The sequence below is a fragment of the Nycticebus coucang genome, chromosome 23, assembly GCF_027406575.1.
Source record: "Nycticebus coucang isolate mNycCou1 chromosome 23, mNycCou1.pri, whole genome shotgun sequence".
Taxonomy (NCBI): domain Eukaryota; kingdom Metazoa; phylum Chordata; class Mammalia; order Primates; family Lorisidae; genus Nycticebus; species Nycticebus coucang.
This window is the reverse complement of record NC_069802.1, coordinates 37,910,027-37,931,147: the sequence shown is the minus strand read 5'-3', so window position 1 is coordinate 37,931,147 and position 21,121 is coordinate 37,910,027. Positions and strand designations below refer to the sequence as shown.

Genomic DNA, 21,121 nt, shown 5'->3' with positions numbered 1-21,121 from the left:
TCCTGGCAGGCACAGGCTGGTCCAGCACACCTCCTGAGGAGCCCACGAGGACAACGTGCCCTCTACCTGACAAAAGCAAACAGTGTGACCTCACCATCTGCACCCTCACATCAATCCAGAATTTAAAGGGGGGGGGGACTTTACAATTAAGTGTATCTTATAAAAGTATTTAAGCCAATTAAGTCCCACCACAGAAAGTTACAAATTTTTTTCTACCTATCATTATGAATTTCTTATTTTTGTACTTTCAAACATTGCTTTTGTAGCAAATGAAACAGAATCTATTCTGAAACTCAATTTCTTCATATTTATTAAATAATAAATGAATTAAAGATTTGGGAATTTAGTATCTTTAAATTCCAAGTTGGTTCCCCTGTAAGCAGATATCACAGGGCAGAGTGGGTGGAGGAGAGTGGAGGGAATAGGCTGAGATGGTGACACACGCCTTGTTTCTAGTGGGGACCACGAAGCAAGAGAACTGCCATGAGGAAGTTCAGAAAAGGGCAATTATTTTTACTTATCTTAAAATCAGTTACCTTTTCCAATAGTTATGAAAATAGCGTTTTTTCATTTGTTTTTTGAGACAGAGTCTCATTATGTCGCCCTTGGTAGAGTGCCATGGCGTCACAGCTCATAGCAACCTCATACCCTTGGGCTTAAGAGATTCTCTTGCCTCTGAGCTACGGGCACCACCCGATATAGTTCTTTTTAAATCAGATTAGTAATATTTACTTTAATAAAAAAAAAGAACTGGCTGGTTGCAGTGGCTCACATCCATAATCTTAGCACTCTGGGAGGACGAGGCGGGTGGACTGCCTGAGCTCAACAGTTTATGAGACCAGCCTAAGCAAGAGCGAGACCCCTTCTCTAAAAATAGCTGGGCATTGTGGCGGGTGCCTGTAGTCCCAGCTACTTTGGAGGCTGAGGCAAGAGAATCACTTTGAGCCTCAGAGTTTGAGGTTGCTGTGAGCTATGACACCATGGCATTCTACCAAGGGCGACAAAATCAGACTCTGTCTTAAAAAAAAAAAAGAACCATCCCATCAGGAAAGAAAGAAGTCAATTTTGGGGAATCATAGTAAAACTTCACTTATAAGTGAGCAAATTATTCATCCGACACCTTCATGGGTTTAGAAACTACAAGCGCTCACCTGCTACCTGCAAGGTGCAGGGCCACACTCTAGAAGGTGGCTCAGTGAGAACAGCTATGGAGAAGCTACTGCATAATTTTTTTTTTGTAGAGACAGAGTTTCACTTTATCGCCCTCAGTAGAATGCCGTGGCATCACATGGCTCACAGCAACGTCCAACTCCTTGCCTCAGCCTCCCAAGTAGCTAGAACTACAGGTGCCCGGCTATTTTTTTGTTGCAGTTTGGCTGGGGCTGGATTTGAACCCGCCACCCTTGGTATATGGGGCCAGTGCCCTACCCACTGAGCCACAGGCGTTGCCTGCTACTGCATAAATTTACTTATAACTGGCTTTTCTTTCAAATACCTTTTGGCCAGCTCAATGAGTATCTAATGGAAGTATTATTTAATACTTCAGGGGCTGGTAAAGGTGTTTAGGAGCAAGTCTCCACCCGGAATGTCAGTCCCTGAGATGCCCACTCTGCAGAGCCAGGGCAGGGAGCCAGTTCTGGAGAAGATGTGAGCGGCACAGAGGTGCCTGGGCAGCTCCGCCCACCTCGCTGTAGTCCTGGACATCCCCCTTCAGCAGCTCGAGCTCCTCTTTCTCCTTGGTGAGTGACTTTTTCTGATCCTTCAGCTTTGAGCAGGCATCACTGAGGATGTCAATCTCTTCTTTCGTTATCTCCTCTTCCTGGGAAGAAAGCACAACACCAGGCAGAGCCTCAACAGAAGGAGGTCGCTGGTTTTTCTGTTCATTAGACCGGGCCATGCTGACCATACCCACCACTGTCTGTACTCTTCCTGGTACCCTTTTTCCACTGGACTGCACTTGTCAGCATGCTACCTGGCAGATTCTGACACATATGTATACCTGTAAAAACACTCCTCGGCCAGGAGCAGGAACCATGGTCCTCCAAAGGCTCCCCGCTCCAGCTTCTGGCTGTAGCCGCAGGCACTGCCAGAACTGAGCACCTGCTCTGTTGTCCCACTCTCACTCTGAGATTCGTCCAAGTGGTCTGTGTCCTGAGTCGCGAGTCGCTACGCAAAGCATGTTTACCCATTTACCTATCAATAGACATCACCTCACTTCGTTTCTCTGGCCATTACAAAGCTGTCATGAGTGTTAGTGTATAACTTTTGTGGGGAAATGCCCAGGATTGGGATGGCTGGTCACAAGCTTGACTCTGTAGGAGACCATCAAAGTGCTTTCCACAGGCCCCCCAGCTCCTCTATGGCCTCACCAGCCCAGCACGTGGGGGCAACGGTCCAATTTTCTGATTTTTGTCACATCTGCAATCATGTGGTAGTATCTCATTGTGCTCTTAATTTCCATTTCCCTGATGACCGATAATATGGACTGCCTCTTCCGGTCCTTACTTGCTAACTGTATACCTACTCTGGTCCAGCGTCTAGCTTTGTTGTCCATTTAAAAAATCAAACTATTGTCTATTTATTAAGTTGTGAGAATTCTGTATATGCTTTAGAAACAAGTCCTTTGTCAGGCACACATTCTGCAAACATTGCCTCCCTCCCTGTCCATGACTTGTCTATTCATTTTTTTTTGTTCTAATTTTTTTTTTTTTTAATTGTTGGGGATTCATTGAGGGTACAATAAGCCAGGTTACACTGATTGCAATTGTTAGGTAAAGTCCCTCTTGCAATCATGTCTTGCCCCCATAAAGTGTGACACACACCAAGGCCCCAACCCCCTCCCTTTGTCCCTCTTTCTGCTTTTCCTCCCCCCAATTCATTTTTAAATACGTGGTTTTTGAAGCAAAATTTTTATGTTAATAAAAACTAATACATTAATTTTTTTTTGCTTTTATGGGTCATCTTTTTGTGTTGAATTTAAGAAACTTATAATAAACCCAAGGTCACTAAATGTCAAATTTTTATGAAGAGTTTTTATAGTTTTAGCTCTTACATTTAAGTCTATGATCCTTTCTGAGTTAATTTTTAAATACTGTGTGCATTATGTAAGGGTCAAGGTTCATCTTTTTACACATGACTCTCCAGTTGTTCTAGCACAAGCTGGTGAAAAGACTTTTTCCTTGCTAACCTGTCTCAGCACCTTTGGAGAAAATCAACCAACCTTATGGGTTAGTCCTTACCTGTCTTTGCTGATTTTATACTGTCTTGATGACTGTATCTTTATAAAGCTTACAATCAGGTAATTCCCCTAACATTTGCTATTTTATAAGCATTGTCTTAATAATTCTAGGTCCTTTGAATTTGTACACAAATTTTATAACAAGTTTGTTAATTTCTTTTTTTTCTTTGAGATAGAGTCTCAAGCTATTGCCCTGGGTGGAGTGCTGTGGCATCACAGCTCACAGAAACCTCAAACTCTTGGGTTTAAGTGATTCTCTTGCCTCAGTCTCCAAAGTAGTTGGGACTATAGGCGCCTACCACAATGCCCAGCTATTTTTTTTTGTTGCAGTTGGCCATTATTGTTCTCTAGCTGGCCCAGGCCAGGTTTGAACCCACCACCCATGGTGTATGTGGCGGGCACCCTAACCACTGAGCTACGGGCATTGCCCCTTTTTTTTTTGAGAGAGAGCATTTCACTTTGTTACCCTCGGTAGAATGCCGTAGCGTCATAGCTCATAGCAACCTCAAACTCTTGGGCTCAAGCGATTCTCTTGCCTCAGCCTCCCAAGTAGCTAGGACTACAGACGCCCACCACAATGTCCAGCTATTTTCAGAGGTGGCATCTTGCTCTTGCTCAGTCTGGTCTCGAACCTGTGAGCTCAGGCAATCCACCTGCGTTGTCCTCCTAGAGTGCTGGGATTATAGGTGTGAGCCACCGCACCCAGCCCAAATTTGTGAATTTCAACAACAGCAAAAAGAAATCTGCTTAGATTATGAAGGTCGTAGAGAATCTATATAATTTGTTTAAGGAAAATTTACATTTTACAACACTAAGTCTGTGCATCCTTGAGTTCAGTAAATCTCTCTACTTGTTCAGCTTTTTAATTTACCTCAGTAACATTTTTTATTTTTGTGGTTTTTTTTTTTGGCCAGGGCTGGGTTTGAAGCCGCCACCTCCAGCATATGGGACCAGCACCCTACTCCTTGAGCCACAGGCGCCGCCCTACCTCAGTAACATTTTAAAGTATTCAGTGTATAGTCTTGCATCTTTTTTCAAATTTATTCCTAAGTAATTCATTTTGGGGGGAATGCTATAAAAATACACACTTTTTAAACTTTCAATCTCTATATAGAGAAGTACAATTTATTTTCACATAATCACATCATTTGTGGATAAAGACACTTTTCCTTTCTGATCTACATGGTTACTTTATTTTCCTACCTAACCGCCCTGGCTGGGAGTGCCCAGCACAAGGCTGAATGCAGTAGTCGGGGCGGAGTCCTCGTCAAGGTCCCCCATTAAAGACTCCACACTGGCTGCAAGTGCTTCTATATGTGCTTCGAGTGGGGTCAAGAAAAGTCCCTTCAATTGGATCATTGGACATCTGTTCATCAGGAGCAGATGCTGGATTTTGTCACATGCTCTTTCTGCAGCTGTCAGGATGATCACACATGGCTTTCTTCCTTTGTTAACATGGTACTTACACTGATTTTTAAAAGTTTAAGCTAATTTGTATGTCCTTGACCATGATCTTTTTATAGAACAGCTGCATTTGAATTGCTAAAAACTTTTGTTAAAAATTTTTACATCTGGCTGGGCAAGGTGGCTCATATCTGTCATCCTGGTACTCTTGGAGGCTGAGATGGGAGGACTGCTTGAACTCATGAGTTTGAGACCAGCCTGAGCAAGAGCAAGACCCCATCTATGCTTAAAATAGAAAAACTTGCCAGGTGTAGTAATGGGCGTCTGTAGTCTCGGTTACTTGGGAGGCTAAGGCAGGAGGATGGCTTGAGCCCAACCAAGAATTTAAAGTTGCTGTGAGCTATGATGCCATGGCCCTCTACCTAGGGTGACAGGAGTGAGACTAGGTCTCAAAAAAAAAACAAAAAAAAAAGAATTTGTTTACAATTTGTTTACATCTGGCAGAACAAGATGGCCAAATAGAACCCTTCAGCAACCATTCCCTAGCAGGGCTGCTGAAACTATCCACGTAAGAAAGCACCTTCATAAGAACCGAAAAATCAAGTGAGCAGCCCCAGCACCTGCTAACATGATACCAAGATAATGTTCCTGCTCTGGAGAGGGTGGGAAAGACAGTCTCTAATTGTCTACACCCCTCCCCAGCGCTCCCCATGACCCCATGCAGACATGGCATCTGTGTGCCTTAGGAGGGAGAGTGAAGAGACTTTGTGTGAAGCTCAGTGCTGCCTGTCATGGTGGAGCACATGCAGACCAGCATGTGCCAGCTCCCACAGTGAGGATGCTCAGCTCCAGTGGGAGGAAGATGGGTGTGGCTTCGCCACTGGATGCCTAAGGCTAGGAATATATACGTGTAGCAGCCAGGCCACGAGGACACGGTCCCTGAGCAGCCCCTGGTGCTGCACTGGTCTTGGAGCCATGGACTCCAGGTGCAAAATGACATACTGTGGTAGCCAAGGGAGTGCCTGTGCCACCCCTGCCTCAACTCCAGGCAGTGAAACTCAGGGAGGGACTCCTCCCACCTGGGGGATAGAGAGGGAAAGTACAGAGGATCTGGACGCGTGCCTTGGCTGCAGCTCAGCCATAGTAAAATATATCACCTGCAGATTCCTTAAGCCCCTGATTCCAGATCTTTGCTTCTGGATGTTTCTAGACCCACCCTAGGCCAGGAGGGATTCCTCTCCTTTGAAGGGAAGTGCCCAGGCAGGCCCTGTGGGATTCACCCCTGCTGACTGTAGAGGTCCTGGGCCTTGCAGAGGTAGCAGCAGCAGCTGGGCAGCAGTGGCCATCCCAGTACCATGGTGGTTGCAAGGCTTTAGGGCCACCCTGAGCAGTGCCAGCTGTGGTGGCTGTGGCCGTGGGAGAGCCCACATAACGCCCTCCCTCCCAACTCCAGGCCACCCTGCACACAGAGAGAGGGACTTTGCCAAGTCACCGAGGTTGGTCTCCAGGTATCTCTGATGACCCCGCTCCTGGGTTTAGGGCGCCCTCTAGTGCTGAAATGGTGCAGTAACCGTAAGCTCGGGCCACAACACTCGCGCCCTCTAGTCTCTAAAGAGACCAGAATAAGCACTTACCTCTTCAATGCCCAGACACCCACAAATGTCTGCAAGCCTCAAGAACATCTAGGAAAACACAAACTCACCAAATACTAAGACACCATTGACTGACCTTGGAATGACGGGGCTGTGGGGCCCCCTTCCCCAAGTCACCCTGGGAACCCAGAGTAGCCAGGCTCCAGGGACTGCTGCCTGGTAAATTCCTCCTCTTGCTAGGACACCACTTGTCTGCTTCCATGCTTCCTAGACCACGTGTCCCCAAGGGCCTCAGGGCTTGGTGAGGACCTGCTTGCCTCAAGCCATTGGTCTCTACCAGGTGAAGTGACACTCTGGAACTCCACCTCCTACCTGCTCACTCCAAGCCTCCCAGCATCCAAAAAGAGCCCAGGAGGTACTGGCGACCTCGCTGGTCCTCCAGGGCCCTGCAATTGGCCTCTTCCACCACTGCTCCTGAGGTGGTCACCATTCACCCCACGCCTCCCCACTCAGCACCTTCCTCCACTTGAATCTAGGGCACCATGTGCTCCACCTCACAAGTGGCCTCCCCTAACTCTGGGATGCTGCCTCACTTCCTGCAGTATCCCCAAGCTGAGACCTCAGACAGAAACACCTCCCACCTAGGTTTCTCCTGTGGCAGCTGCCAAGCTGTCTCTGTCTGGTAGACTCTCTGCCCAATGTAACTCTAGGACCTGCTCCTTGGTGCCAAGGTCTCTGCCAGCTGCAGACAGAAGGTGCCCCATGCAGACAGCACAGGAGCCTGGAGGCCAACAAGGTCCCAGGATATGCTGTGACTTGTAGGCTGGTGTGGGTCTGGAAGGTGCCCCAAGCTGGGTCACCCAGCAAGTAGACCCTCTAAGGAGGAAGCTCTGTCTTCAAGGACTACATGAGCTTCCCCCTAGCCCCACACTGCCTGGCAGCTGATGGGGCCCTAGAGCAGCTTTCAGGTATTGGCACCTACCACAGGGAGCATGGTGGCCAGAGCACCAGCCTCACTGCAGCAGCCTTACCTGCCAGGTGCCTGGGCCAGGGCTCAGAACTAAGACAGACTTGCTCTCCTCTCCCACCAGGCCCCTCAGTATCTCCAGCCTCGTGCTCATGCCCTTGCCCCCATTTCCTCTCAGCCTGTCCCCATCCCTGCCCCATGACCGTCCACTAAGCAGACCACACTCGCCTCAGCACCCTTGTCCTAAGGAGCTGTTACAGGTGCTATTACCTTCAAGCCCTCTAGCACTGGGGCAGTGTCCTCCAGGGTCTCTGACTGCAGGGTCACATCAGGCACTTCTGGCTGTGGCTCAGCCACTGGCTGTGGCTCAGCCACTGGCCTCCCAGGGGCAGCTTCCAGCTCAGCGTCCTTCTGAAATGCAAGGTCCCACCAGCTCAACACCACACTGGCCTTCCTGATGCTCCACACAAGCACAGGTGTGAATGACAGAGGCCACACTTGGAAGAGGCTGCTGGGCCACACTGGGCGGTACACCTGCCACAGACTCTTCCTGGAGGCTCTCTGTGCAGCTGCCCCAGAACTGGTCAGATCCTGAGGCCCCAACAGAGCAGGCCTGAACATACGGTCTTGGCTCTGGCCTTTCCCTATGACTCCACCAAGCGCCTCCACCTCGTGTCACCTACAGAGCAGGAGGCTGAGTCTGTGGGTGGTGTGCGTGTGGGTGTCCCAGGAGGACCCAGGGACTGAGCTGTAGCATGGCCCAGATCCTGGGGGCACCTGAGGCTCCTCAGCCAGTACTCCTTCAGGCAATGCCCCAGGCCAGGTGGGCACTACCTGAGCACCAGGCTGGGCCCTCTGCAATGACTGACACCCAGACCAAGGAGAGATGGACAAGCTATACCTCACAGGTACCACTGTGGCTCTCCCTTGGAGAAGCCCCACACCCAGCCATCCTGCCTCCACTGTGTCTCCCTGGCCATTCCAGGAAGGAATGTGGGGCCAAGTACAGGGGCAGGAGGGAGTTTCTAGGAGGCTGCACCTGTACACCCTGTTCCTCACAGAGTAGGGCCAGCCCAGAGCCGGCTGCTTACCACTGCCTGTGAGAGCTTCTGTAGCTCCTTCTCCCGGTGCTCCTGCTGGATAGCCGCCTCCTCCTGCAGGGTTGCCTCCAGCTTTGCCTTGTTGTCCACCTGCTCACCCTCCAGCTCAGCTGCTTTTACCTGGGCTTCCTTTGCCTTTGGAGAGGAGGGCACACCCATGAGTGAGCCCCAACAACCACCAGAGGGCCCTGCTACCCCATCTTCTGTGCCCACCCTCCCACCCCACCCTGTTATCTCTTGAGTGCTGTCACCATGAGGGCATCACACAAAAGAGACAGCAAGTACTGCTGGGATGCTGTCCATGACTATCAGGAAATGTTGAAAGGCATGGAGGGTCACCTCCTATGCCCAAAAAATGATCCCTCGATGCTCTGAGAAAAAACAGACATAGACACTACTGGTAAAAACAGGTGGTGCTGGGTGGCACCTGTGGCTCAAAGGAGTAGGGCACCGGCCCCATATGCCAGAGGTAGCAGGTTCAAACCCAGCCCCGGCCAAAAAAAAAAAAAAAAGCAGGTGGTGCTGTGTCACAGTGTCACAGATGCCCTGTGCAGGGCCAGCCCATGGTGGGGTCAAGATGGCTCAGGGTGCTCCAAATGGCTGTGCCACGCTGGGGGCAGGACAGGTAGGTGAGGGGTACTGGGCAGACCTGGGGGCTCTTGGGTGGGGCTCCCATAGCAGAGTATGTCAATGTTCCAGGGGCCCCCTTCTGTGCCCCAGCAGAGGGGGGCCACTTACAAATTGACCAGGTCAAGGGGCCTCCTGACACACATACCACTATTTCTGGAAGGGTCTGCAGCGTGGATTTGAGCTGGTCGGCAGGCGAGAGGGTGTCCGGGAGGTACATGGCTCGAGACAGTATGAGCAGCGACGTGGGGATCTCCTGGTGCAAGTGCAGGTCCAGCCACTGGAACCCAAGACCCCACTCTCACCACATGCACCACTCTCACCCCACCTGCCACTCCCGCAAGGTGGCCCAAGGCCCTAAACCCTGGAATGTTCTTCCACTGTTCCAGTGTGGTTGGGGAGTGCAGAGGAGTGGTGCAATGGCCAAAGCAGGACCTGCACCAACCAGTCCACTAACCCACAGGAAGGAGCTCTCTAGGGAAGACAAATCACGAGCTTTACTGGCCTGCTTATGGCTCTACCGCAGTGCCTCAGACAAGGACCACCTTGGCAAAGATGCCTGTGGTGCCCAGTGGGTTTACAGCTGCCACCAGGGGCCTTACAAGTGCCACCAGGCTCTCCCCTTAAAAAGAGCCCAAATGCACCACTGAGTTTACTTAGACTCAAGTGCAGCAGGCCAGTGTCAGGCTGCTTTAGTGACACCAAGACAACCTTCAAATCGACAACAGAATACCATGACAGTGTTTAGACACAAGATGAACACAGGTAAAGAGATGAGGAAAACACCCTAAGAACGGGAGAAATATTAGGCAGAGGCAGTCAGGGAAGGAGAATATGTGGGCACTTCACACCCAAACTGTCACCTGCCACAGTCTCCCGGGTAGGGATGGCGCCCACATGCCTGCCTGCTCATAGACATCTCTGTGTGCTACCCGCTGCTGTGCTTCAGAAGGCTTTGAATGGAACTAAGGATGGTCCACACACCCAAGCCAGGCAAATCACAGAGAGGGTTCTGTATCAAAGACGCAGCCCGCAGAAGACTAAGGGGTGAGGCTGTATCACATTATAGACACCGTCTGTGTCACAGAGGGAAGCAATGTTCACACATCTCATCTGCACTTGAAGGTGTGTGAAGAACTGTACCAGGAGGTGACTGCCAAGAGGGGCAGTGGCAGGGCAGCTGGGAGAGAAACAGACTCAAGCCATGCTCCCTTTAAGCCTCCTAACATAAAGAATGAATGCCACCAACCCAATGCATACTGTGCTCCATCTGACCATACCAGGTGTCACGCAGATGTGGTCCTGAAAGGCAAGTGCACTAACACCTAGGCAGGTGGGAGAATGGCCAGCTCTAGAGGGCAGACTGGGTCACGTTTTTCAACCTTCCCTAGTCTCACTTAAGAAAGATAGTTAAGACTAGGCACAGTGGCTCAAGCCTGTAATCCCAGTACTCTGGGAGGCTGAGGCAGGAGGATCTCTTAAGCTTAGGAGTTTGAGACCATCCTGAGCAAAAGCAAAACCCTGTCTCTACTAAAAATAGAAAATCTGAGGCTGTCCATCCCTTCCTCAGCAATCAGATGGAAAAGGACATCATGGTGGGCACCTGTAGTCTCAGCTACTGGGGAGGCTGAGGCAAGAGGATTGCTTGAGCCCAGGAGTTCGAAGTTGCTGTGAGCTAGGTTGATGCCACAGCACTCTAGCCAGGGTGAAAGAGAGTAACCTTGTCTCAAAAGAAAAAGTCAAAATGTGTACGTGCTCCAGAAATTTTAAAGGAAGTGAACCTCAGGCTTCATGTAACTACAGATAACCAAGAGAAGAGTTAATTACTAAGGTCTTTAAAATAAACCAAAATCAGATAAGAAAAACCAAAGCAATACTCGAAAGGCTACCAAAATCAAGAACACAGGGATGCATATGCATGCGTGTGTGTGAGAGTGTGAGTGTGTGTTTCTATGTGGTAGGACTTGAAGGTTAATAACAGCCCCCAGCCTCCAGGATCCCCAGGTGAGTCACAGCCTGGCCTCACCAGGTCGCCCACCCAGAGTTTGAGAAAAAAGCCTTCAGTGAGTCTCCAGTGGCTTTCCAATCTTGAAGTTTCCCACAGCAAGCCTGCACATGTCTGGAGGGAAGGGAAAGCCCCAGATGTAACTGTCCCCACACCTCAGACTCGCACCTGCTTCAGCTGGTCCCGCAGACGGTCTTCTGTGACACCAAGGGCCCGCATGCCCCGTGCCCGACATGCCGCTTGCAATTCCTTGACATTGAGGCTGTCCACCCCTTCCTCAGCAATCAGCTAGAAAAGGAAGGCAAGTAATTATCAATTTGAAAAGTCTTCAGTGGCTCATGGTATCTATGTAACACACGTGGCAATAATGCCCAAAAGGCTGTGTGTGCCAAGAAAAAAGATAAACCACCACCAAAGCCCAGTTCTAAGTTTGAAGTGACTGGAACCTCCTGATGGAGGGCCAGGATCTTGGAAGTTGCAAGATAGCCGGATTAATGCCAAGATTCAAAGAAGACACCTCTCCCCATCCCTGCTCAGGGATGTGGACCTTTTCCTTGATGTGCTCAGAGGATGGGCCTACACCTGCTGTTTCCCTGATAAACACAGTCCACCATCTGCCAAAGTACACTCAGGTTCCAGGATAGAAAAGGAAGGAAGAAGGGAGGGAGAGAGAGAAGGGGAGAAGGTTTCAAATATGCTGAAGATGTATCTTGGCCTCATAGAGGCCAAAGAGGTTCCCTTTCCTCTCCTTTGGCCTGAGGCCCTAGTAACTTGAATCTGGAAAAGCAAACAGGAAGGCCAGAGACAGGGGGCAGAGGCCACACAGGCAGCAACAGGTGAGAAGAGAGAAGAAACAGAGAAGTTAACAATAGCCCCTGCCAGACAAGAACATTACAGAAATGGAATCACCCAGCACGAAACCAGCACCTAACCTCAGGGCTCCCTGAAGACCCCTCATTCGCTGTCTATGTCCAAGGTCAGGTCCTAGTAACTGCTAAGAGTAGCAAAGGGCCTCTGAGTTGTTTTCAGCTTGTTCCTTCTGAGCAAAGCTGCTCCGTGTCTCTGTCTCCCTGTCCTCCTGTACAGTGGGAACTCCTCTCTGCTTTCTCTACGGCACACCCAAGTCTGCCTCTGGGGACCCTGCTACATAGACGTGACTCATCATCACCCACAGGTGCTGTCACTTCACCAGTCAGGACAGTGTAGATAGCTCCCCTGCCCACTTGTGACAGTGTCTCACACATCCCCTCCACCTGCACCAGACAAGGCCACTTCGTGTCACCATTCTGCCTCCACTACCCAGGCATGGAGAAGAGTGTAACAAGTCATCCCACAATGTAGCTTGACATGTTTATTCTTCCTGACGCCCCAAGGTTCCTTTCTGGTCAAAGAACTTCCTTCGCCATCTTGCAGGGCAGGTCTGCTGGTGACGGCCTGTTGTTTCCTTTCATCTGAGAATGTCTCTGTTGCCCCCCATTCTGTGTTTGTTGGTTGTAGATTCTTGGCTGGCAGTTCTTTCCTTTCAGTACTTGAAAAATATTGTTCTCCCTGCTTTGGCCTCCACAGTTCCCGCTGAGAAGCCCACTGTCACTTCAATCATTTTCCTCCACAGGTAAAGGTGCTGTTCCCTCTCACTGCTTTCAAGCTACCTGTCTCTACTGTCCCTAGTCTGACTCTGATGTGTCTTGGTGTACATTGCTTTGGGTTTGGGCTGTTTGGGACTCACTTGGCTTCTTAAATATGCAGATTTATGCCTTTTCTTTCTTTTTTTTTTTTTTTGTAGAGTCAGAGTCTCACTTTATGGCCCTCTGTAGAGTGCCGTGGCTTCACACAGCTCACAGCAACCTCCAACTCCTGGGCTTAAGTGATTCTCTTGCCTCAGCCTCCCGAGCAGCTGGGACTATAGGCGCCCACCACAACGCCCGGCTATTTTTTGGTTGCAGTTTGGCCGGGGCTGGGTTTGAATCCGCCACCCTCGGTATATGGGGCTGGCGCCTTACCGACTGAGCCACAGGCGCCGCCTGATTTATGCCTTTTCTAAACCCGGGAACTTTTCAGCTATTATTTCAAGTGCTGTTCCAGCCATGCCCTCTTCCTTTCTCTTTCTGGAACTCTCAGATGTTAGGCACTTGCTACAGAGAAGCTGGATCGGCGCCTGTAGCTCAGTGCCAGCCACATACACTAGGGCTTGCGGGTTCGAACCTGGTCTGGGCCAGCTAAACAACAAAGACAACTGTCACAAAAAAATAGCTGGGGATTGTGGCAGGCGCCTGGACTCCCAGCTACTTCAGAGGCTAAGGTAAGAGAATTGCTTACGCCCAAGAGTTTGAGGTTGCTGTGAGTGTGATGCCTTAGCACTCTACTGAGGGCAACATAGTAAGACTCTGTCTCAAAAAAAAATAGAACAGCTGTGGATTTCGTGTTCTCCCTGTTTTCTGTGTTCAGAGGGGCAGTTTCCATCATTTTACCTCAAAGTTCACGGGTCTGTCTTTAGTCTTCTGCATTCTGCTATCAAGCCTACCTGCAGAGGTTTTATTTTAGTTATTACATTTTTCAGTTCAAAGTTTTCACTTTTCCAGTTAGGTTTCCATTTGGTTTTTTAATCTTTTTTTCTTTGCTGAGACTTTCTATGTCCCATGTGTTTCAACCTTATAATAGCTCCTGAGGCACTATTATGAAGGCTGCTCCAAACCCCTTGTCTGTTTTTTTTCTTTTTTCTTTGTGAGAAGGTTTTGCTCTGTCATATAGGATAGAGTGCTGTGGTGTCACTGTAGCTCATTGCAGCCTCCAAGCCTCAAGCGATCTGCCGCAGCCTCCCAAGTAGCTGGACTACAAGGATCTGCCACATTGCCTGGTTAATTTTTCTGTTTTTAGTAGAGATGGGATCTTGTCCTTGCTCAGGCTGTCTTGAACTCCTGAGCTCAAGGGATCTTCCTACCCTGGCCTCCCAGATGTTAGAATTATAAGTATGAGACACCGAGCCCGGCTGGGTGTTTCTAATACCTGCCATGCTGGTGTTGGCAACTAGTGGTCACTTTTTTTTTTTTGTGGTTTTTGGCCGAGGCTGGGTTTGAACCCATCACCTCCAGCATATGGGACCGGCACCCCATCCCTTTGAGCCACAGGCGCCGCCCAGTGGTCACCTTTTTTTGCTTCACTTTGAGAGATCTTCCCAGTTCTTAGCATAGCAAATGATTTTGGATTTAAATTTGAATATTCTGGGTACTATGTTAGAAGAATCTGGACCTTATTTCAATCTTCTGTCTTGGCTGGCTTCCTCTGATGCCACTCTAGCATGAAGCAGGGAGTATGCTCTAACTTCTATAGGTTTTGTAGATGACCACTTGGCATCTATTAATCACAGAGCCAAGCTAAAGCCTGAAGTTGACTGCACTGCCCCCAAGGCTCAGCTTTCCCAGACCAATCACAATCCCTAGCAGCTGTCTTACTTCCTGCCCCATCAGCACACTGCCAGCTGGCTCCTGCACACGGAAGTGAAGGCAGAGCCCTCTTCCTCACAGGTGTTCAGCTTTAGGTAGCCACACGGCATACTGTGCCACGTTTCCAGAGAAGATGTAGCACGTTTCTATTGACAGCGTCATGTTGTTATTCAGTTTTGTTCCTAAACTCAATCACAGGCACATTTTGGGACAGGTGCAAGTGCTGCCTCGCTGGGCATCCAGGATCCCATCTGGCCTCCACTGACACCTCAGGGGAGAGGCACCTCTAGTAAGGGTTAGGGTCAGGGTGAACAAGTCCTCCATAGACACCTCCCTAGCTGGGTGGGTGGAAGGAAGTGCCTTGTCACTGCCATTCAGTGTCTTCCAGAGTTTCTACACCAAGGGTGCAACACTCATGTAATCATAAGAAAAGGTAAGACCCCAGAGAAGCAGCGCCAAGCCTGGGTGGCACCTGTGCTCACCTTATCATCAGCCTTTATGGACCGCAGCCGCATGGTGAGCTGGAAGCGCAGGAAGTTGTTGGTGCCAATGGACTGCAGCTCCAGGAGCTTGCACAGTGCCACCAGCTGCGGCCGCGTCAGGTTATCCAGAGTCAGCTCATCTTCAAACAACTTAGAAAAACGCATGATTTCCTCGTTGCTAGGTCTTTCCCCAGTCTCCCGAATCTGCAGAAATAATTGCAAGTGTTATACGCTGGGCCACAGGTGTTTTTTCCCAGCTCCTTCTCCAGCCTTAGGCCCTACATCTGATCCTGGACCACCGATCTCTCACCCACGCTCCTGCTGGCAGCTGCCCCACACCTTAAAGACACACTGCTGACTTCTGCCAGGACTGGGCACAGTCTGGGCTTGCCTGGGGCAATGCTGAGACTGCCACTGCAGCCAGACAGCACAGGCAGCATCTGAGCCAGCAGAGCCGAGGTTGCTTCTACTGCGGAAGGCCCTGGGACCTTTACCTACTACAGAATTGGCTTTGCTCCTCATGCCAGGAGCCCAGATGCTTGGTGGCAGGAAGAAGACACCTACGAGGGCTAAGTATTAGGGTAGTGGGCGGCCACCTTTGAGCCTCTTTCCTGCAAGGGCCCAACTTTCTTGCCCTTTAGGAAGAGGACTAAGCCGTACAGCTTGGACTACTTGGGGCCTTTTGGTGACCATCTGTATCTCCCCTACCCAGTGGAAAAGCCACCAGCTATGTTTGCCCAGAACTAGATTGGGATGGTCCCTGGCAGAGAGGGCAGATGAGAGGGGCCAGCCTAACTTGGCACCCACCCCCAGGGGCTCCCCAAAGTGCCTGTGTAGAACACTAACTCCAAGAAATAGTACAGGTGTGGCCTGACACCACCCATAGCACACTCCAACCTCAGTGGGCACGAGCACACCCTTCTCAGGAGCTGGCATCTCACAGTTGCCCAGGAAAGGCAGGACCCAGCCCCCATCCCCTCTAGCTTCGGCCTCACCAGCCCCCGGGGCTCCTGTTGCCTGCAGTCCCCATGGCCGAACCCAGCTCAATCTTTCTGTAAAGGGCCACAATGCTAATACTCTGGGCTGTGGCCATGGGAACCACTTGCCCCTGTGCTGCAGCACGAGGACGTGGCAGACAACACAGAGGAGGACTAGGGCTCCTGGCTTAAGCTCTGCCTGCACCACAGTCTCTGAATCCAGAAAGTGGTGCACATCCTGCAAACTCAGTGACTGTGGGACATCCATAGGGATGCTCCAGGGCACCCATTCTCCCACCATTCCCTACGTCACTGGGCACACGGCCACAGGAAGGCCCCAAGATCTGTCCCTCCCCTCCCCACCCCCACTTCTCCTGCACACATCAGCCATAGCAGCTCCATCTCCCTCAGGATCTGGAGAGGCCTGATCCTCTGCAGCCATCACCAGCCAAGCATCTTCATTAAAGTCCCTGAAGGAGCAGCCAGCACCTGCCTAGGTCCCACTCTCTGCCGAGCAGAGACAGAAGAAAAAGAGAAAAGGACTCCCAGACAAGGCATAGTGGCCCTGTGAGGAGCTAACCAGCCTGGGCCAACTGGCGAGGTCACAGGGGCTCAGGAGGACTCCCAGACAAGGCACAGTGGCGCTGTGAGGCGCTAACCAGCCTGGGCCAACTAGCGAGGTCACAGGGGCTCAGGAGCATCACGGCACCTTCTGGAAAAATACGGAGAAGTCTTTGGTGGCACTGCCCTTGGCCGCCTTGTTCTTCAAGGCCATCTCCTCAATGGTGTCCTGGAGGAACTTGGCCAGTTCTAGCTTGACCCGAAGCTCCTTCTTTAGCCTCTCCTCCTGCAAAAGCAAAGACAATGTGCTGCACTCCAGCCCCCAGGCCCTCAGACAGCACCAGCAGGAACAGCCCCTTGCCCAGCCCCATGCCCCGCAGCAGGTCACAGAAAGCTCACTCTCATCCAACCAAGTGCATTATGCTCTGACGCTCTATCTCATAGTTTAAAAAAATATGTTACCTTCTAGAGGAGAGGTTGGCAAAGTAGTTTTTCCATAAAGGGCCAGATATTAAAGCTTCCTGGCTCTGTGAGCCACAGACTAGACACACATGACAGGGCATGGCTATATCCAGCCAGCCCTGCACTAAAGGATCTTGCAGCCCACGAATGGATCTCACCTGTGGCATGTGAAGAGCGCTGGTCTAGAAAAACCAGACTTTAAGACATGTTTAAAGAGAAATAAGTCCAAAACCCACTAAATAATTACAGTACAACGTGACAGCAACATCAGCTCCCGAAACACCAGTCACAAACAAGGCAGCTATACCCATGAATTCTGGATCCATTCTGAAATGAGCCTGCTACCATATGCCCCTTACCTTGATGGACTGTGTCTCAAACGTGGATGGCAACATGTTGGGGAACAGCTTCACGGCCACCGGCAGCAGGAACTCCATGAAGGGCACCACCACGAACACAAGGAAGGGCACCAGGCGGAAGAGGTCGGCGCAGATCCGGAGAAACTGGAGAGAAGAGTCACTCTGTGAGTGTGAGACAGAGCAGACCCGAGATGGGGGCAATCATCCATGCACAACAACAGGCAGCGACTGAAAGGTATCTCCAAGGGCTCTAGTTCTAAACCCACTCAGCAGACATCTCCTAACACCCATTTCAAACCACATGCCCATGGCCTTCAGGGAAACAGGTGCAGAACTAAGAGTGTGGGCCCTGGGTGCTTTCAGCAATCCACTCCTGCAGGTACCTCAGCCATGTCCTAGGCTGGGAGGCCAGCAGGCCACAGCAGCAGGAGACCAGGGAAGAAGGCTGGGCCACACTACCCAGCCAGCACACTCTGCAGAGAGAAGAGCTAACCGTGCACTTCTCTTGTGTTTCCTTAGATGGCTAAATCTAAGACTGTGCCACAAAGCCATCATTAGAAAAAACCCAAGGGCTTCTATGACATACACAAACCAATGTCTGATGCCATTAAAGAAATGTGTGAGTTGGGTGGCACCTGTGGCTCAGTGGGTAGGGCGCCGGCCCCATATACTGAGGGTGGCAGGTTCAAACCCGGCCCTGGGCCAAACTGCAGGGGTGGGGGTGCGGGGGGAGAAATGTGTGACTCAAAATAATCAAAAATCACCGAGAACCCTAAATCATCACTGCTGGGCTCCTGAGAAGCTCAACTTTCCCTTTAGCCCCACATCCCTGCTTCTCAAACTTTTGAACTCGAGCGATCCTCCTGAGTCAGCCTCCCTAAGACCTGGGACTACAGGCAGCCCCACAACGCCAGCTAGTTTTTCTATTTTTAGTAAAGATTCAGTTTCACTTTGCTCAGGTGGTCTTGAATTCCTGAGTTTAAGCAATCCTCCCACCTCAGCTTCCCAGAGTGCTGGGATTACAGGCATGAGCCACTGTGCCTGGCCTGACATGACACTCTTTGGAAGAGTTATATCATTTAGAAAGGCCCTTATTTGGGCTTGTCTGACGTCAAGGTGTCTACCTGCCCCTCAATGGTGTTCACCAAGATCACCTGGTCAAGGGTTCTGTGTTTCCACGTGGGACAAGTGAGCACTCTGTGGGAGCTGCCCCAGGAGCACGCCAATGTCCTTCCCAACAGCCCTTCTCTACAGACCCCGCCTTTGTCAAGCCAGTCTCCACTCTGACAGTTACAGATAATGACCATCCAACCCTCTGCACTACCATGGGAAGTGAGGGAGAGTACTGCCTTCTCACATGTTCCCTTTCCTATTTATTATCAAAATGGACTTAGAGATTCCTATACTGTTTTACTTACTTACAGTTTACTCCTGCCTTCAGTCTCAAGTGATACCCAATTTGTTGGCAACCTGTGTTTTTTGATATTCCTTGTTAAATTTTTTAGCAGTTCTTACATACTGCTAAACTGTGGTAACTTACATATCACAACATTTTAAGTATACAAATCACAATACTAATATGAAGCCAGTAGACAATCTAACACATGCCCACATAAGAGAAAAATTCACATCAGTTCAAGGGGAGAGGTGGGGGAATGAGAGAATGGGAGAGGTGAGAAGCGAGGAGGATAGGTGCGCTCCCACTGAATGGGCACAATGTTAGGGTACATGGTCTACCTCTTGGGGGTGGGACATAATTATAAGACGGACTCTAACAAAGAAAAACACTATAACTTAATTTTTTGTACCCTCAAATCAACATAAAACACTAAAAACATTTTTAAAAATGTAAAAAGGGAAAAAAGTATACAATTCAATACTTTTTGGTAAATCTACAGATTATGAAACCATCACCAAAATCTGGATTTACATTTTTGTCACACCAAAAAGTTCCATTGTGGCTCGGTGCCTGTGGCTCAAGGGGCTAAGGCACCAGCTACATATACCTGAGCTGGCGGGTTCGAATCCAGCCCAGGGCCGCTAAACAACAATGACGGCTGCAACCAAAAAATAGCCGGGCGTTGTGGTGGGTGCCTATAGTCCCAGCTACTTGGGAGGCTGAGGCAGGAGGATCGCTCGAGCCCAAGAGTTGGAGGTTGCTGTGAGCTGTGAAGCCACGGCACTCTACCCAGGGCAACAGCTTGAGGCTCTGTCTCAAAAAAGAAAAAAAAAAAAAATTCCATTGTGTCCATTTGTAATTAGTCTCCATTCCTACTCCCAGTGTTAGGTAAGCATGATTTTATCCTATTGCTAAAAATTTGGCTTCTCTGGACATTTTATATATACAGAACCATGATATACTCTTTCAAGTATGAAGTGTTTAGGGTGCAACATCCTCTTGATAAGCTGGACCCTTTATCACCAGATGTGGCCCTTTTTACCCAGGTAACACTCTGCTCTGAAATTTCCTTTGATCTTAACTATAGGCATATCAGCCTTCTTTTGACCAGCAATAGCACAATTTACCTTTCTTCATCCTTTTATTTTTATTTATTTATTTTTTTGAGATGGGGGTCCTGTTTTGTCACTTAGGCTGGAGTGTAATGGCATCATGATAGCTCATAGCAACCCTAAACTCTTGCCTCAGCCTCCTGAGTAGCTGGGACTACAGGTGCCCATCACAAAGCCTAGTTAGTTTTTTTATTTTTAGCAGAGACGGTGTCTGGCTCTTGCTCAGACTGGTCTCAAACTCCCACTTTGGCCTCATAGAGAGCTGGGATTACAGGAGTGAGCCATGGTACTCAGCCTTTAATCTATTTGTATCTTTGTATTTAAAATGTTTCCATTAGATTGCATTTAGTTGGCTCTTACTTTTTCATCCAATCTTACAATCTCGCATCTTTCTTTTTTTTTGCAGTTTTTGGCCAGGGCTGGGTTTGAACCCGCCACCTCTGGTACATGGGGCCGGTGCCCTACCAATCTGACAATCTCAACAATTTATTGATTAAAAAAGAAAAACCACTTGATCATTTAAGTAGATGCAGAAAAAGCATTTGATAAAAAAATCCAAAATCTGTTCCTGATACAAACTTTGACAGAATTAACAAAGAAGCCACTAAAACCAACGGCTGATCTGGTAAATCTGCAAGATATAAGATTGACATATAAAAACAATTGTAAGGCTGAGGCAGGTAGATCACTTGAGTGCAGGAGTTCCAGACCAGCCTGCGCAAATCGAGACCCCATCTCTACTAAAAATAGACAAACCAGTTGGATGCCACTCAGCTGGTCTGAAACAAGGGGATTTACTCAAAACTAGGAGTTTGAGGTTGCTGTGACCTATGATACCATGGCACTTTACCCAAGGCAACAGAGTGACGCTCAAAATAAAATAAAATAAATAGGCCAGAGCAGTGGCTCACAACTGTAATCCCAGCACTTGGAAGGCCGAAGTGAGTGGACTGCCTGAGCTCACAGGTTCAAGACCAGACTGAGCCAGAGCGAGACCCCACCTCTAAAAATAGCTGGGCATTGTGGTGTAACTCCAGCTACTTGGAAGGCTGAGACAGGAGGATCGCTTGAGCCCGTAAGTTAGAGGTTGCTGCGAGCTATGACACCACAGCACTCTACCGAGGGTGACAAAGTTGAGACTCTGACTTAAAATAAATAAATAAAGTGTATTTCCACATATAATACTAACAATGAATGATTAGAACTTGATAGGCTGGATGAGCTGGTTCACGCCTGTAATCCTAGCACTCTGGGAGGCTGAGTGGGTAGATCGTTTGAGCTCACAGGTTTGAGACCAGCCTGAGCCAGAGTGAGACCTGGTCTCAAAAAATAGCCAGGTGTTGTGGTGGGCACCTGTAGTCCCAGCTACTTGAGGCTGAGGCAGAAGAATTGCTTG

At 49.5% G+C, this 21,121-nt stretch overlaps 1 protein-coding gene across 1 annotated transcript in view; it reads right to left on the bottom strand.

Annotated features, from left to right (window-relative positions):
• LETM1 (leucine zipper and EF-hand containing transmembrane protein 1) overlaps positions 1-21,121 on the bottom strand; it is a 39,094-nt gene that overhangs the window by 4,291 nt on the left and 13,682 nt on the right. The window contains exons 4-11 of the mRNA XM_053577523.1: positions 17,215-17,358; positions 16,542-16,679; positions 14,856-15,059; positions 11,102-11,221; positions 9,077-9,208; positions 8,293-8,436; positions 7,472-7,612; positions 1,685-1,819 (exon numbers count right to left, since the gene is read on the bottom strand). Coding sequence (XP_053433498.1) covers positions 1,685-1,819; positions 7,472-7,612; positions 8,293-8,436; positions 9,077-9,208; positions 11,102-11,221; positions 14,856-15,059; positions 16,542-16,679; positions 17,215-17,358 — 1,158 coding nt within the window. The remainder of the gene's footprint in view (positions 1-1,684; positions 1,820-7,471; positions 7,613-8,292; positions 8,437-9,076; positions 9,209-11,101; positions 11,222-14,855; positions 15,060-16,541; positions 16,680-17,214; positions 17,359-21,121) is intronic.